This window comes from Nicotiana tabacum, chromosome 23 (assembly GCF_000715075.1).
Source record: "Nicotiana tabacum cultivar K326 chromosome 23, ASM71507v2, whole genome shotgun sequence".
NCBI lineage: Eukaryota > Viridiplantae > Streptophyta > Magnoliopsida > Solanales > Solanaceae > Nicotiana > Nicotiana tabacum.
Genome location: NC_134102.1, coordinates 105,159,758 through 105,177,032, shown reverse-complemented (window position 1 = coordinate 105,177,032; position 17,275 = coordinate 105,159,758). Strand labels below are relative to the sequence as shown.

The following is a 17,275-nucleotide window of genomic DNA, read 5'->3' as shown; positions in this document are numbered from 1 at the left end:
TGGTCTAAAATTTTTTAAATTGCATATAACAACACTTGTATGCATCAGACCAACAAAATATGATAAGTCCTCCCCTCACAATTGGTTTAGGATAAAAAAATAAATATTTTTACTATCTAATAACTTTTGATGTATGGTATATGATTAATTTCTCTACCATATTACACAAAGATATGTTTTCCAATGAAGATTGGGGATATGAGTTAGTTTTTCTAACATTTGGGGATGAAATAAAATAGCTGAAAATATACTATATGAATCGAATTATCATTAATATGATCTTCGCTTAGAAGATAATTCAAGTCAAATGCCAGAAGCATTTGCTGATTTAAAATTAAATATCATATTTCAGCTGCAAATGCTCCTATTAAAATTAAAGTCCCTGAAGGATAGAGTTTACTGTACGCATGAAGCGTGGTAGACCAATCCGTTCCAAAGGTAACAATACTTGAAAAGAATAGGAGCAAATAATCAAAATGATCATAATAAGGAGGAAATAAGCTCTAGAAAAGCCCACGACACAACATTTCATGAAACTCCAGAAGAAGTTCAGATACCTAAAAATAAAGAAAGTGAAGAGATCTCAAACAGTTATGTCGCTTGCGAACTGATACGAAATGATCGTCGACGATATATTTGTTACAATATAGCACACAATATTGTAAAAGATTGTGAAGATCAGACCTATAGTCCAGACACCTGAAGATGTCATGCCATTTAAATGTAAGTCATAACCTATATGACTCATTTGATTAATTCTATATGAAGATCCCTGAAGGATTTAAAATGCCTGAAGCAAATTCAAAATCTCAGAAAATATATTCAATCAGATTACAAAGATCTTTGTATGGTTTAAAGTAATCTGGGCGCATGTGGTATAACCGTCTTAGTGAATATTTGTTGAAAGAAGGTTACATAAATGATGTTATTTGTCCATGTATTTTTATAAAGAAAATGGCATCCGATTTTGTTATACTTGTTGTTTATGTTGATGACATAAATCTTATTGGAACTCTAGAAGAGCTCCAAAAGACAATTGAGTATCTTAAGAAAGAATTTGAGATGAAAGATCTTGGAAAGACAAAACTTTGTCTTGGTCTGCAAATTCAACATTTAGCAGACGAGATCTTTATCCATCAATCTGCCTATACATAAAGGGTCTTAAAATACTTTTACATGGATAAAGCGCACCCATTGAGTACACCAATGATTGTTCGATCACTTGAAGTGAATAAGGACCCGTTCCGACCTCCAGAAGAGGATGAGGAACTCCTTGGTCCTAAAACACCCTATCTCAGTGCAATTGGTGCACTTATGTATCTTGCTAATGCTAGAAGGCCCGACATAGCATTTTCTGTTAATTTACTAGCAAGATATAGTTCTTCTCCTATACAGAGACATTGGAATGAGATTAAGCATATATTGCGATATTTAAAGGGAACTCTTGATATGAGTTTGTTTTATGCTAACAAAGGTAGTGCAGATCTTGTTGGTTATGCAGATGCATGTTATTTATCTTCCCCATAAAGCTCGATCTCAAACCGGTAGGGAATGCATATGGTTGAGATTAGTGATTCATTTCATTCGAGAAAAATGTGGTTTGGAATGTGATAAAAGGTCCACAATTTTATACGAAGACAATGATGCATGCATAACCCAATGAAAGGCAGAATTTATAAAAAGAGATAGAACAAAGCACATTTCACCAAAATTATTCTACACACACGATCTTCAGAAAAATGGTGACATTGATGTGCAACAAATCCGTTCAAGTGACAATCCGACAGATTTGTTCACTAAGTCTTTGCCAACTTTAACTTTTGAGAAGATGGTATACAAGACTGGAATGCGGAGACTCAAATATTTGAAACAAGGTTCTCATCAGGGGGAGTGAAATACGCATTGTACTCTTTTTTTTCCTTACTAAGGTTTTTTCCCATATGGTTTTTCTTGTAAGGTTTTTAACGAGGCAACTAGAAATGCGTATTACTAAATATGTGTACTTTTTTTCCTTCACTAGATTTTTTCCCATTGGGGTTTTCCTAGTAAGGTTTTAACGATGCACGTTATCTTTAAATGAACATCCAAGGGGGAGTGTTATGAAAATATTATATTGTGGATGCCAATTCATTACTCCGCTATAGATAATCTTCCTGAAGAAGATTATCCATTTAGTACTATGTTGAGGTTTATCTACAAGCAGCTGATGCAGGCAGGCTGCAAGCAACTCAATGAAATGATTTGCAGCGACTTCTTATTAAACATGTAGGTTGCAAGCAGCTCATGTAGATAGCTTATAAGCAACTCAATGAAATGATTTGTAGCGGCTTCTTATTAAACAGGCAGGTTGCAAGCAGCTCATGCAGACAGTTTACAAGCACCTAAAGAAAAGTCTTGCAGCTGCTTCCTGAAAACCATCGCAGCTACTTACTTTATTCTATAAATAAAAGTTTTCAGTTCATTATGAACATTAACTTTGACAGTTGAATAAAATATTAATCTCCCTCTATACTTATATTCATTTTATTTCTTTTATAGTCTTTATTTTATAACAAACTTAAATATATTGGAGCTTCGATATAAATAATTGAAAACGTTATTAAATATCTATATTTTAAAACCAAATAAATAAAATAATTTAGAACAGCCTGTCTCCTGTTTCTTATCTTCTTTACTATAGCCTACCAGTGAACTGAAGGGAGGGACGTCAAAAGATGGCTGCTCAATCTTCTTCAAAGCATTCAATGGCTGAAGAGAAGCAAAACAGTGTCATATCAAACTGTATAATTTCACTACCCTTCTCAACCCCACCATTTGTTCAACCTCCATTCCTCAAACAACTCCCAAAATCAAATCTTCAGCTGTTAAACATGGCACAAGAAGCTTCATCAAATGCCTTTCTTCATTTTCACAACTCCATTTCCTCCACTGCTGAGAAATGTATTAAATTGCTTCATTCTGTTATTTCCCCTCATCATCCCCTTTTCAGCAAAATCCTATCTTTCTCTTCCCATTTCCAAGATTTCTGCCAGGTTCTCTCTCTCTCTCTCTCTCTCTCTCTCTCTCTCTCTCTCTCTCTCTCTCTCTCTCTCTCGCGCGCGCGCTTGCGCTTGCGCGCGCTTCAATTTCAGTTTATATGACACTAAAATGTTCACTATTTTCAAGAATTAAAATTCATTTAGCTTGTTAAAAGAAAATTCAAATATGTTCAAACTATTCAAATTTTAAACTTTGATGTGATGATTTTGAGATTTTGCTTCGTATTTTACGCTGCAATGTGGCTAGAGTGGAAATAAGTATCTTATTAAAGGGAGATAGTTATTAAATTGGGGTAGAATCAATTGAAGCAATGATGAATTTTGTTAAAGCTGCATACTTTAATGCTCTAAATCTGGAGTTGGACATATGTAGAAATTGGTAAGTTTGTTTCACTAGGTTTTGTTTGATGTTAGTAGAATACCAACATCAGTTTACCATAAGTGTACATGAACACTTATAGAGCAACTTATCTGCTGTGACCAAGAAAGTTAAATTTGTTAGTAAGACGCCATAAATCTAGACTTTACACCTGAGGCCTTGAGTTAGCTTTGTAAAATAGTTAGCAGTTTCCCTCAAAGTCAAGATGGATGTATATCGGACGGCTTGATTCTAAATTAAGTGGCTGATATCTTCATTAAAGGTAGTTAGATACTTGAAAATGTGATACTTACTATAAAGCAAATCCAAGTGCTTGTCGCAAAAGTTGATATCTGTTAAGATGTATAGGCGTGCTGTTCCTCAAGGGATTGTAAGGAATTACTTATATAGAACAGTTAATGTTCTCTCTAATTGTGAATGTTAGTACATTTCTTCACAAAAGCTTCAGTTTGGCTATAGGAACTGGGAAGGAAATTTTGTGAAATGTGGATTCTATCAGTGGTTTTGTTGGACATCTTCCTGCATTTCTCTATTTTTTTTTTTAGTTTTCTTTTCAAAGTGGAAAAAGGTAATAATGACTAGAGCAGACTCTGTATGTTTCAAACTGTAAGAACTAAAAGAGCTTCAGACTATTGAGCCACTGGCTATATGCAACCACCTGTTTATAGTGGAAGTTGATTGCTTCTATGAGAAATGGTTAGCATTTGGAGAGAACCTCTCGGACAAACTAAATTTGAGACTTGAAAAGAAAACAATGAAGGTTATTCAGATTGATTATGTTTATAGTGGAAGTTGATTGCTTCTATGAGAAATGGTTAGCATTTGGAGAGAACCTCTCGGACAAACTAAATTTGAGACTTGGAAAGAAAACAATGAAGGTTATTCAGATTGATTATGTTGCTATGTGTCATTTTGGTTGACTGGCAATATGTTGTGCTTTGATTTCGAAATGACTTCAAGATATGTTTTTGACTGGCCCTGCAGTGAGTGGACAGGCTATTGCGTTGATATATTAATAGTTGACGATGTATAAAAATTGAAATGTTTTAGTTTACAAACTTCTATGCTGCCATTAAAATCTCTAGAGAATGTACATATAAGAAAAGGTCCACCTCTGGAATCTGATCCAGTTTCAACATGTGCCCTGCAGATATATTCTATTCTCATACTCGAATCAAGCTTCTGTTTGGTTATCTTAGTGTCAGCTATCCTATTTTTTTCATTATGTTCTAATAAACGTTTATCGTTAGATATGTTTCTTCTTTGTATGGTTCTATGTTCTTGTTTATAAGAAGCCTTGTGTCAGGTTCAGATCTTATGTTCTCCCTTATGCCTCTCTCTTGGAACCTCTCATTTGACTCCACCTTTCTCTATCCGCGGTCCTGAGCCAATTCCTCCACCTCTAAATCTCCTTTCTCAAACATTTAGTTTTCACCCTTTCACTCAATACATCTATCTTGTCTGATATGGCAAAATGCAATACGGGTTGATGGAATGGAATGTTATAGATGGGGCTGCCCGAGATAAAGGATTAGTTGGTTAGGTCTGGTCAGTTCGCAACCAGCTGGCAATGTACCTACTTAGCTTGCTTTTAGACCTGCTGCAGAGCTAACTGATATTGGTTTAGCAAAGGCCTCTTATTATCTCATTACGTTAAGTGTCCTTTTTCAAGTAAAAGCATTCTCATGTAAACCTTCACCCTCAGCATCAGTCTACGTTCTTTAACTTAGATCCATAAAGAAACGCCCCTTAAAATTTATTGCGTTTCAACCTCCAAATTATAATGTGGGCCAAAGGTGGTTCGCTTTGAATATTGCTTCAAATGTCAGAGTTTTCCCCTTGTACTGACATAATTAGTTGTTTTGGTGTTAGCAATGAAGGTTCCCAAGCAACAGGTGATCAACCCTAGGCTAGCACTTTTGATTTATGACTTATCACGTAACCAACACTGTATTTTTACTGCCTCTTTACATAACAATTTGTTCTTTTGATTTATTTGACAAATGATATATAAGTCCGACTAATCTCAACTGAATTTACTTGCAGGTACACTGCAGAACTTACCAGAACTTGGGTAATCTGTCCCATCACAGTTTCGCGGCTGTCTTGCCTGGTGACTCAGTTGCAGGAATTGTCGTTGCAAATGGAATTATAAATTTCTTGAACATCTACAACTCGTTGCTGGTTGCCAGGCTTGTTTTAACCTGGTTCCCAAATGCTCCTCCTGCCATTGTCAGTCCCCTCAGGTATGCTTTAAAGCTCAAAATGTTTATGCTTCAAATGACCTGCTATATATTCAAATGAAAGAATTGTCAAAGGAAAGAAATTGATAAAGTTTTAAACAGTGATTCAAAACTTAGTTCTCAAAACTCCAAGTGTCCAAAACGCATCGCCCTTGTCTTAATTCAAAAACCGATATGGAAAGTGGAAAAGAAAAAACACTAATAACTAAATTTCTATTGGTTGTCAGTAGATCCAATGCATTTATCCTCATTTTTATTTCACAAATGCTTTTTCTGTTATATTATTTTACTTTTAAGACAGTATCAGTGTGTTTTTTCTGCTGTTTGTGGCTTTGCGTTGAATGAATCAGATTGGGTAATTAAGACGGACAGTGCTATATGAATAATCCACTAGGACTTTATTCTAATAATAATTGGTAATCCACTGGAATCCTTGGGCAGATTATTACTTCTTGCCCAGTAAAAGTGGCAAGAACGTGAACTTCTACAAGCAAATCAACTGCATCAGTTGAGCTCCATGGGCCTGCTTCTTCTTTTGTTATAATATTATGGCTCAACATCATGGGAAGTATTCAGAAAAGCTCAGCTGTGTATTCTTTTCATGTGTTATTTTTAAAATTTTAGACAGGTGCTAGCTAAACTGTGGATATTGCAGTTTTCTGACGAAAAATATTTTGTTTGAAAGTCCGATGATCCAGAATTTGATTACCTTTTTCTTCATATTTTATTTGAATGAAAACCACTTAGAGAACCTGGTGTCAGTCAGCTAAGTATTGCAGAGTCAAATTACTTAAATACATTTGTGGCTTAATCCGGTGTGAAATGCATATATATATATCTTTTAAAATGCTGTATTCTTTTTCAGCACTCTATGTGATCCATACTTGAACATATTCCGCGGGATTATTCCACCACTTGGAGGGACCCTGGATCTTTCGCCTATATTGGCATTTCTCGTTTTGAATGCCTTCACCAGCACTGCATCTGCACTTCCTGCTGAACTTCCGTCGACAACTAGGAGAGCATCATCAGATACTCCACCTCATGCACCAGTTTTTAATCTTACAACATCACAGAAGAAATGGATGAGGAGATTTAGTGGAAACAAGTCAAAGACTGCTGATGAAAGCTAAAGTCGGTTTCTGCTATCATTAATGAATTGAGCAAATACTTGAGTAATAAGCATTCCCTGTAGACACTACACTTTGACATTAAATATGTAAATCCAATGTTGTACTATAAAATTCAATTTATTTTTTCCTTTGAATCATATAATCATTCTATTTTCTCTTCCTTTTGGAGCTACAAGTTATTAGATTATGTAACTATCACGTGAAAATACTTTTGATGGAGTTGCAATATACGAAAGTATGCTGCCCCGACAAGCTAGTTGATGATGTATGTGAATCACTTCGTTTAAAAACTTGTCTATTTAATTAATTCTTCCATAGAAGGTAGCTAATACTCTGTAGGTTACAGGCTTACAGCATCATTCAATTCCTTTTGGCTATAACCTGTCTACTACTCTACTTAATGCAATGAGAATCTGGGTGCAGACTAGATAAGGTAAAAATGTGCATTTAGTTAAAATGCAACTACAATAACTTTCCACTAATAGGCACCCAAGGGTGTGGCCGAATATTTAATGAAGTGGATGAAAACTATGGAAAGTCAGGATTCAAATTTTAGTAGAGACAAAAAATGCTAAGTGATTTCTTAGTGGGCAAAGTTACTGAGTACCTGGGTGATGGGAGATGGTTGTATCAGGTGGAATAGTCGAGGTGCCCGCAAGTTGGCTTGGGCGGCTGTTATAAAGAAAAAATTGCACTAATGCTTTGTAGAAATAGAGAGCACTCTGAGAGTCTGAGAGATTCCAGTTTTATGCGGCAAGAATCAGATGCCAAATACACAAATACCACTTGCATGCATATCAAATTCGTTTTCCACCTTTCCTATGCCTTTGTTCATATCCATACACCACACAATATTGATCAACATAACCAGAAAGGGGCTGCCTTTCTTTCCTTATCTTCCAAAAGAATATGAACTTTTTCACTTTCTAGAAATATCCTCAATAAAAAGGGTTACTCTTCCTCTCTTTTTCCCCTACAGGGATTACTCTATTATGTTTTTTTTCTTAAACATATTAAAGGGTTACTTTTAATGCAAAGATCATAAGGGATGCGAATTCAAATCTATGAAGTCCCCCAATCCTATGGCTAGATCACTAGAAAGAGAAGATTCTGGAAACTAAGACAATTTAATAACCAATATCCCTCTCAAAGGTCTAGGTTGAGGAAGCATTGAAAACTATTTTTCAATGGAGCAGGAATCTTTAAGCAGGAGAGGCAGATTTCCTACAAATGATAGAAGGTTTTTGGCTATAGGCATTGGACTTCTGGCTGTCATCTCTCCTCTATATATTGACAGTAGAAAAAACACTACTGAACCCCACCTTGAAGAACAAACCATCAACTTCCTTCCCTATCTTCCACTGCTTTTCTTGATCACTCTCATCATGAGCATAAGTATTTCTCACCAGTTGGCTCGGTTCTCATCGTATGATCACAAGCTTCTGGCCATAGGTCTTACACTTGTTGCCATAGTCTCACCTTTGTACGTCGACAGGAGAAAGGTAGTCGATCCAGAGCTTGAAGAGCAATCACTTAGCATCTCTTCTTGCTTGCCATTGCTAATGTTGTTTCTCATCATTGCCATTGCTATGTCATGCTACTTGGACGGGAGCTTTTCCAAGTTTGATCCTTACTGGATTCATAGGGTTGGTGGTTCTTCCACTGGGATTCTCATTCTTCTGCTTGTTCTTGCATTTGTTTTGAAGTTTAAAGCTCTCTAGCATGAATAAACAAAGGGTCTAAAGATACCTTGTATCCTTCTGTTCAATGTGTTCTCCATTGCAAGAAGACGAGCAATCCTGAATTTGTTGGTCGCAACATCCATTAGATAATCCAAGATTTCATAAGCTGATTTGATAAATTTACAAGCACATAATACATTCAAAAGTGAGCAACAAGTAGATCATGATGACATGAAAGAATGACCATCCATTAATTAGCAATAAGGAGATTGTTGTTACAGTAATCAACTTGGTGTATTCTATGATCAGAAAGAAGCTAAAATGTTGAGGACAAGAGAGATACTGCTATCAAAGCAGATTTTGGCAACCATTTGCCTTGTAGCTATCATGTATGACCTGTAAAGTAAAATCTATCTCAAAAATAAGGAAGAAGAGGCTGTTCCAAAGAAAAGATTAAAAAGGCAATCTCTTTTTGTTCCAACGGGTGCTATTCTGTGAATGAGGAATCTCTAGACGTCAGTAGTGGTGAATACTTCAACAGAACTTCCACATTGTCAAACCTACTAATCTTATCTAATATTGGAGTCAGACTCAATCCGATGATCTGCACTACTGTGTTTGAGTGGCCATTGATGAATACATCTGTTATCTGCAAGAAAAAGCAAAATTTTGCAAATTACTGAACAGTCTGATTCTTATATCTCATTCCAGTTCTACACTCAGTAAAACTTCAGAAAAGAGAGTCACATATGACAATCACATTAAATCAGAGAAGATGAGATGACAATAAAATGAAGAACACACAAGAGAGAACTGGATGAGGTAAGAAACAATGCATGACTAGTTCCACTCATAGAACTACCACCTCTTTTTTAATCTGTTCTTTACCCCTTTCCCTTGTGTAAGGTATATCAGATGTATCATGATTGCAAAAAGGGGCAACTGGCCAAATTGATAAGATGCTAACTGGCTTCTACAACAACGTTGATCAAGAAATTACGATTGTGGTCATGGAAGTCTAGACCACCGAGTATCCAACTACTTCTCTCTAAAAGGATTAGCTCAAAAAACAGTTGGCACTTAAGCGGCAAAAAACAATAAGACATCATGGAGGTAGCAACTCCAAAGAACTAGATAAAATCCCAATGTCATTAACATTAGTCTAAATCCCAATATCATACTAGTGAAACAATTGCCACCATGATAAATGAGCAAGACTGCGCCTAGTTGTTTGAGTAATAATGACACAAGGATCAATCTTATTTCTGTGTCACTTTGTCAACCACATTATTTACAAGTGTTCGCTGTTATAGTTTATAAGGTCAAAAAAAGTAGATAGCAAAGATGAGGCATTAAATCTCAAGCAGCATAACAACAACACCAATTACTTTACAAAGGAATCCTAACTAAATTGCATAAAGACCGAGATTTTATGAATCAACTGGTTGGAAAAGAAACCCAAGCAGAAAGAGCAAATCAATTTAGTGAACTCAGAGAAGGTTGTGCCGCCAATTGAATCCCTGAACCATTTCTTGTTATATTGTTATAGCAGTACAGTGGTGTATATTGCATGGATATGAGCCAAGAAAATGATAATGCGTATGAAATAGGTAAACACTTAAAACAACCACAAATATTGGGTTGCACAGGTATACCTGTGTGCAGCCAAAGAGTTTGAGTAGCTTGAGAGACAAGCAGCTGTCTACAATCAGTCCTAGCTCTTCGTCAGTTATTCTACGACACCATGATAGGTCCAAATGCAGTAACTTTCTTGAACTTTTGGATAGTGAGAATGCAGTGCTGGTGCTAACCTGTCAAAGATCTCCGCCAGTCACTAACAAAGCAAATAGTACCAAAAAGAAACCAGCACTTTTTTAGGACAAAAGGCAATCAATATCTCTTTTCCTGCTCTTTAACAATTCCCCAAAAGGAACTGCTCTCTCTCTCTCTCCCCCCCCTCCTATCTACAGAGATAATGATGCTATGGTTATCTTATTCATCAATTAATTTATTATTTGACTAAGAGTCCAGGCTAACCTAACACAACCATATTGTAAGAGAAGACCACAGATGGGCAAAATGCTTGATCTATTAACAACCTCAAAAAAAATATGCTGCAGATCATATCCTAGTTATAAGTTATAACTAAAAGTAGAGGGCAACTGCAACACAATGCAAATTATGAGTGAGATTATCATCGGACTCTTAAATGCAGACCAATGGCTAAATTTTAGGTACAAACTCAGGAATTACTAGAATCTACTCCGTAGCTCAACAACTGATAGAAACTAGGAATATCACTGGGCTTAATAAGCATATTTGAGAGCGGAGTCGATACTCTTGCATGATTATGTATACCTTAGAACAATTATTCAGTGAAAGATCTTCCAAACATGCTCCAGAAGCTTCCAGAAATGCAGCAATACCTTCATCACTAACATGCAAAGTGTATATTAGATTGGAACTTGTATAACAAAGAAAACCACAAAATGATGCTGCCAACAGAATTTAGATCATCCGTATAAGAACTGCCACAATGCTCAAAAATTACATTAAAAGCTCTCCTATGTCGGAAACAAACAGTACAGCTTCTGCTGGTAATTCAAGAAAATATAGCAAGCAGCTCTTCAAGTAATCCATTGGATCAAAGATCAGGTATAACATTATCATGATGACACAATTTATCACTTAGAATAGTCATCATCATACTAAATTTTTAAGATATACAGAGTCATGTGTCATGGAGTCAATTCACCGGGTTTAACCATGATAACAGAGTGAATTACTAGTTCACTCATGGTAGATGTTACTGAAAAAGGGGGAGCAAATAAACCACAAAGTGGCATATACAATGCACAATGGGAACAAATAAACCTTATATTGATGACTGAGAAATAAGTCCTAGGCAAATCCTTAGGACCAACCACAGCCTCCGAAACTCGCAGATAATGGGCCGCCCATCTACCCTTCTCCGCTTAATACCCGGCTTAGTTCGCATGACGTAGAGCTCAAGCCTGTGAGCTAAGCCACAGTCACTCAATCTTTGCCACTTGAAGTAAGCCCTTTACACTTATCTATTAAGTGGTAATTATTCTATTTTAGTTTGAGAGCCTGACATTAAATCTAATATGGAGGCATAATATGGCCAACTTAATAACCAAGTACAGGGACCTTTCACTTGGACCTCTCCCATACAATCATTCTCTTGGCCACTGAAAAATGCTAAGTGTCTCTCACTTTTCACCGTTACATTGATCACAAGAAAGTCCAAAAGGAATTCATCAAAGTTAAACATAGGATAATAATGAGTTGTGCTCAACCTTAATTGCCTAACAGCTACCCCCACTTCCCAACGGAGTGTCAGAACAAAGAAATAACTAGGTTAATTTCAATAGCAATGACAGCATGTATCACTGGCAAGGATTCCAGATGTCTGAAGGAGCATGTGTAAAAGATCCCTCAAGATAGCACTACCTCTGTGCTGAAACCAATCTAGTCCTTCTCAGCGGTCAGCTCTCTATCCGAGCTTCACTACTTAAAAGGCTTAAGAGGTTTCTGACAATCATGATGCAAGTCAAATGCGCAGGGTAGACATGTTCAATATATCATGTCGACTGCTTGTCTGCAGGACAAATCTACGCATGTCCCCCACAACACATGACTGCAGCAAGTCAAAGTATGGTAAATTTCAGGACACTGATATCTTCTTGGTTTCCTTCCTTTAAGGTAAAGTCCAATTTCTCTTAAGAGATTTTAAAGATGCTTCTGATATCGAAAAAGGAAAGGAAAAAGAACATGATCCACAAATATGTATTAAAGAAGTAAATTGATGGCCACAATACAAAAATACTATTTCTTGTTTTGTTCTAAGCTTATTTGATATAGAAGTAACATCTAAAAGTTGCTACTCATATTTGTTTATTCCTCTTAGGAGTGTGGGACGGAGAGAACTTAATTTGTGGTGACTTAGTAAAATGCTCGCTGACAAAAGCTTAGTGAAGGAGCCATCACTATTGTCATCAAATATGGCAGCATAATTGAACTTTCAAGAAGCAAACTGGATATCAGGACCAAACCTGAAACTATTACGGCAAAGTTTGAGTCTTCGAATTGATCGACAACCATTTGCAAGAAATTGTAGTCCCACATCTGTCAATTTATTCAAGTTTGAAATATCTAATGAATGCAAATTAGCACATGTATCTCCAATGAACTTCAGAGATTGATCTGTCAGATTCCTGCATCCAGAACAATGAGGTTAAAAGACTAAATTAAATCTAAATGCTATGAGCCTTTAAACATTTAAATATTAACCAACTGTGCCATTGTAAATCAAGATGTGGAAGTAATATGTACTTACTGGCAGTCAGCAAAATCAAGCTCTTTGAAATTTTGAGCACGTGCTGTAAGTAACTCGCTTACAAACTGATCACATATGCTATGAATTCCAGCTACTGACAACACTTCCAAGTGCTCCAACTTCTCCAGTGCAGGTAATATAAGCATCGCATCTATGCTCTCACAGTCATCTATATAGAGCTCCTTGAGCATTGATCCCAACGAGTTGGCTGCAATATCAATACTAGTGTGGGTCAAAAGGGAGCATTGACCCAAATCAATGGATTGTAGAGAAGGTGCTGATGTGACAAGTATTTCCATCGTCATATCAGACATCCGACAGGCACCCCTTAGCGACAAGATGGCTAAATTAGGCAAGCTATTTGAAGCCGGAGCTATGGTTTTACCCAACACAAGATCAAGTGTAGGTTGTCCACATAGATCTAGTTGAAGCACCTGCTTCCAGGCCATATAGGTATAAGAATTATATCAGCTTCCAGAATCATCAAAGAAAGTAATAGCAGTAGTAGTAACGACAACAATAACAACAATTTTGCATATAATATCATCTCCCAGAGACTAGGTAGAAAGAAGAAAGTAGAAAAAATTATGCAGACTGATAAAACAACATAAGTGAAAATAAAGGCTTGCTTGGAAATGCATGAGGTCACACTTCAAAATTTATCAGTAAGAATGAGGACGTCAACTTGAAAAGTAACTTCTACCAAAATCATATATATCAGCAGTGAGGAAAAAAAAAACAACTAAATCCTGTGCTACATAATGTTGAAATATATACATTACTGCTTTCGGGTTAGCGTGAGCTACATCACACATACAACAACAACAACAACAACCCAGTAAAATCCCACCAAGTGAGCTACATCACACATGCTTTTCTCAATTTATCTCCTTTTAAGAATAGTGAGAAATAATGTACTATCTCTCTCTACCTCAAAAAGAAAAATAATGGAGTTTAATAAGGTCATTATATGGAAAAACTGCTCGGGCAACTCTTTTAGTGTCCACACTCCACCGGAAAAGATTCTTCATAAAGGTTCAACTAACCACTTCACCAACTAAGCTAACTTCTTCATTGAAATTTACTGCGGCCCTCCATGTTGCAACAAGAACTCGGCGTTACTGGGAGAAGATAGTATAAAACTTGACTGAGGCAGTAGCCCTAGTCAGCTCTTTAGCACTCACAGGAAGAAGGCACAAAAGAGTTGCTTCAATAATTATTCAAGCATAAAGGACTAGGGCCAGCCCCTCTGGACCTCATACAGTTGCTAAAGAAGAGGATGAGGAAAATATGCAGGAGTCAGGACTACCCAATGAATAATGGTATTATTACAAATGCACCAAACGGGCACCCTATACAGATAAGACAAAAATAACCTATTGTAAACACCTTTGCTGAAGATCTGAAGCCCTCTCCCCTCTGCCATCCCCACACGTCAGCACAAACAGAAGGGTTTTTACAAATTCATACAATAACAAAGTATTTCAGAAAACAGGTTTACGAACCATCTAAAACAAAAGTATATCCCAACCAGGAAACTCAGTTTAAAGCAGAAGTAAAAGCTCAGCAGCTATTAATCATGCAAATGACACCAAATGCATCCTCCTCTAAATGAGTTCATACCTTCATGTTGAATTGTCAGCCAATTCTCTCAATTCAAATAGAAGAATTTTTGTGAATCTATAAAATTATAAAGATTTTGAGATTTACAAGCGTAGGAAACATTAAAAACAAAAGTACATACCAAACTGAGAACACAATAAAAAGCAAAGCAAGAGCTCGGCAAATATTTATCATCAGATGGCACTATTCTGTTGTTCTACTTACATGCTCTGTTAGCCCTTTACCGATCTCTGCGATTAACAGTGGAAGAAAAGTTTGTATGTCAACTGAAAATCAACTCTTAATGCTAAGAATTATCTACTGTATCTTGTCCCCTGTGGTTGGAAACTTATGCCATTCAAGTAGTAGAAAGAATGAATGTGTTGCTAAATACCCTTGCGTCCTTGACTGCTGCTTAGTTTTGTCCTAGCCTTATTGGTGGCATGTAACAATAGGATTACTCCAATTATCCAACTGTATAATACTACAAATCACACTCTAATTCGACCCTCTAGTACCCTAATCATAATTTGGCAGAAATATTTCAGAGAATAACATATGGCACATTGACAGAGAACAAAAAAACTAATACTTAAAATGATAAAGTATAGATTACCATCAAGTTTCTTCTATCAAAGTCTCGAAATGATTTGCAAAAATGCTCTTCTGTTAACCACGAACAGTCCTTTATGCAAATTTGCGTTGGTGATCCTTGAACAAGAAGGTCCAACATATGAGAATTCATTTTCCTGGAATGGCAGAGCAATTCAGTCAATCTTCGTCTCAAGATATCAGGGACGCCTTTGAGAGAAACTATTGATTCAGAATTTTCTGCAAGGGCTTTCAAGGAAAGATCTAGCAGTGAAGGAATCACACGAGGAAAACTTTTATTCTCAGGATGTCGAGATGCTTCCCATGTAACCAATTTCTCATCCTTTCGTCGAGGTATACGCTCCGTAATACTCTTCAGTGCAGTAGAAAAGGGATTGGGGGTGTTCCCCGGATCTTTAACAGTTTCCAAAGCTGGTAATTTCTTTTCCAGACTAGAAGACCCTTCACGCGGAGCATCATAGCGTGCAAAGCGATGAGCCTTTTTCCTTAATGCAATTTTATCTCTTTCTGCACGTTCAGCCATCAACCTTCTTCTAACGTCAAAATTTTCTAGAGGTAACACGTCAACATTTTGTCTAGGCTGGACGGATCCTAACTGTAGCACTGCTGGAGCAGCCTGCTCCTCCTCCTGCTTCCTGTGTTGCAAGTCCAACTCCATTGGCGAGGTTGCAAGTGACAACCAAGACTTTTCAGCCTTAGCCTTCCCCTTTTCTTCTCTGGTGTATCTCCTCTCACCACCCAATGAACTACTTCCACCAATATCCTGGTCCTTGTCCATCACTCCAGAGGCATTAGAAGGCGTTATTTCCTCAATTTGCTTCGCATTTCCCTTGTCTGTTCCCTTATTAACTCTTTCCTCCACACGATCACTCTCATCAGAACTAATCTCATTTAATTCAACAGTGCTCTGAGTATACTCCTGCAGACCAACTAAAGTACTCCCATCACCCGCTTCCCAAACCGGAATATTAAGATCAAATCCCAATTCATTTCCCCCAATACCATTCCCTATGTTCCCATTTAACACTTGAATACCATTGTGAGACTCTTCAACTAAACTGAAAAGTCCACTTTCTTGGCACCCAACAGTGAATTCTCCAGCATCTACTGCCCCATTCTTGATCCTTCCCCCTTCCAAAATGTCAATAGCCATTTCACCTATATACCCAATACTTCCATCAAATTTCCCGCAAACTGCGCTTTCGCTTTTACCCTCTAGAGGCTCATCAATCTTAACCTTTTCCAAAGCAAAATTCTCATCAATGTCTTTGAGAGAACCAAAAATTTCATCAACTTCTTCAACAAGCCTAACTTTTTTAAACACTAGGCTCCCTTCCACTTCACCACTAACCCTCTTCATCCCAATCCCATCACTCAAAGTCAGGCCCTCCCCATTTCTTTGATTCCCACTCAATCGCTCCATCCCAACCCAATCACTCAAATTCATACCCTCTCCCCCATTTCTTTGATTCCCACTCAATGCCTCCATCACAAACCAATACAGAAACTCAAAAATCCAGAAACCCAAAAACCCAAAAGTGCAATCAAACCCAAAACCCCAGAAAAAATTCAAGGGTTTTGATCAGACAAAAAGTACAGAGAACAAATAAACGAATTATGAACAAAAGATCAATTATAAAATTGCCAATTCAAACTCACACAAAAAGAATCAAGAAACAAGAGAGAATCAAGAAATCATACAAAAAGGATGATAATTGTGTTTATTCTGGAGAAAATGGGGGGTATTTATATTAATATAATGGTGAGAAGTAAGTAGTTGAAGTGTGAACAATAGCAAATGCACTTAAGTAATATAATCTGTAGAATCCTATTAACAATTGTCATTTGAGGAAGATTATTGTATTGAGTTGCAGATAATTGTTGAAAGTTTTATACATATCGATAAAACCAAGAAATTTACAAAGCATTTTCCTCACAAAGAAAAAAAAGTCGTCTTCCATTGTTAGACCAGGGCGCGTTGATAAAGCTCTTTCCGCCTTTACTATATATATACGTTTTTGTTGTACGTAAGTACTATTTTTAAATTTATTTTTACAAAAATAAACAAATTACTCCGTACTATTAGCAGTGGATTAATTAATATTATTTTTCTGGAATTAATTAATATGAAACGTGTTCAAATTTCTTGGAAATTACTTTGGAGAAAATGGATTGAGATTTTTATTAATCCTATATAAAAGTGACTACAGTAATTTGAGGAAAAAA

General features: G+C 36.6%; 2 protein-coding genes across 2 annotated transcripts; one reads left to right on the top strand and one right to left on the bottom strand.

The window, feature by feature from the left end:
- The first annotated feature begins 2,616 nt into the window (after window positions 1–2,616).
- Window positions 2,617–6,930, top strand: LOC107788470 (ylmG homolog protein 2, chloroplastic-like). The gene is made up of 3 exons (XM_016610152.2): window positions 2,617–3,032; window positions 5,464–5,663; window positions 6,526–6,930. The coding sequence occupies exons 1-3, from the start codon at window positions 2,715–2,717 to the stop codon at window positions 6,791–6,793; spliced, it is 786 nt and encodes a 261-aa protein (XP_016465638.1). The 5' UTR covers window positions 2,617–2,714; the 3' UTR covers window positions 6,794–6,930.
- A 1,772-nt stretch (window positions 6,931–8,702) lies between these two features.
- On the bottom strand, window positions 8,703–17,029 carry LOC107788469 (uncharacterized). Its single transcript, XM_016610151.2, has 6 exons — window positions 15,054–17,029; window positions 12,836–13,269; window positions 12,552–12,713; window positions 10,834–10,909; window positions 10,131–10,286; window positions 8,703–9,124 (listed from the first exon to the last, which is right to left on the bottom strand). Exons 1-6 carry the CDS (start codon window positions 16,536–16,538, stop codon window positions 8,963–8,965), a joined length of 2,475 nt encoding a protein of 824 aa, XP_016465637.1. The 5' UTR covers window positions 16,539–17,029; the 3' UTR covers window positions 8,703–8,962.
- Window positions 17,030–17,275: the final 246 nt, after the last annotated feature.

Excerpts from the sequence above, each read along its gene's own strand:
- LOC107788469 (XM_016610151.2), bottom strand. The coding sequence starts at position 16,538 with ATGGAGGCATTGAGTGGGAATCAAAGAAATGGGGGAGAGGGTATGAAT. Across the intron at positions 13,270-15,053 it reads TTGATAGAAGAAACTTGATG|GTGCTTCAACTAGATCTATG; the intron begins GTAATCTATACT and ends GCCTGGAAGCAG. Across the intron at positions 9,125-10,130 it reads AACTCTTTGGCTGCACACAG|ATAACAGATGTATTCATCAA; the intron begins GTATACCTGTGC and ends TTTTTCTTGCAG.
- LOC107788470 (XM_016610152.2), top strand. The coding sequence starts at position 2,715 with ATGGCTGCTCAATCTTCTTCAAAGCATTCAATGGCTGAAGAGAAGCAA. Across the intron at positions 3,033-5,463 it reads ATTTCCAAGATTTCTGCCAG|GTACACTGCAGAACTTACCA; the intron begins GTTCTCTCTCTC and ends ATTTACTTGCAG. Across the intron at positions 5,664-6,525 it reads GCCATTGTCAGTCCCCTCAG|CACTCTATGTGATCCATACT; the intron begins GTATGCTTTAAA and ends ATTCTTTTTCAG.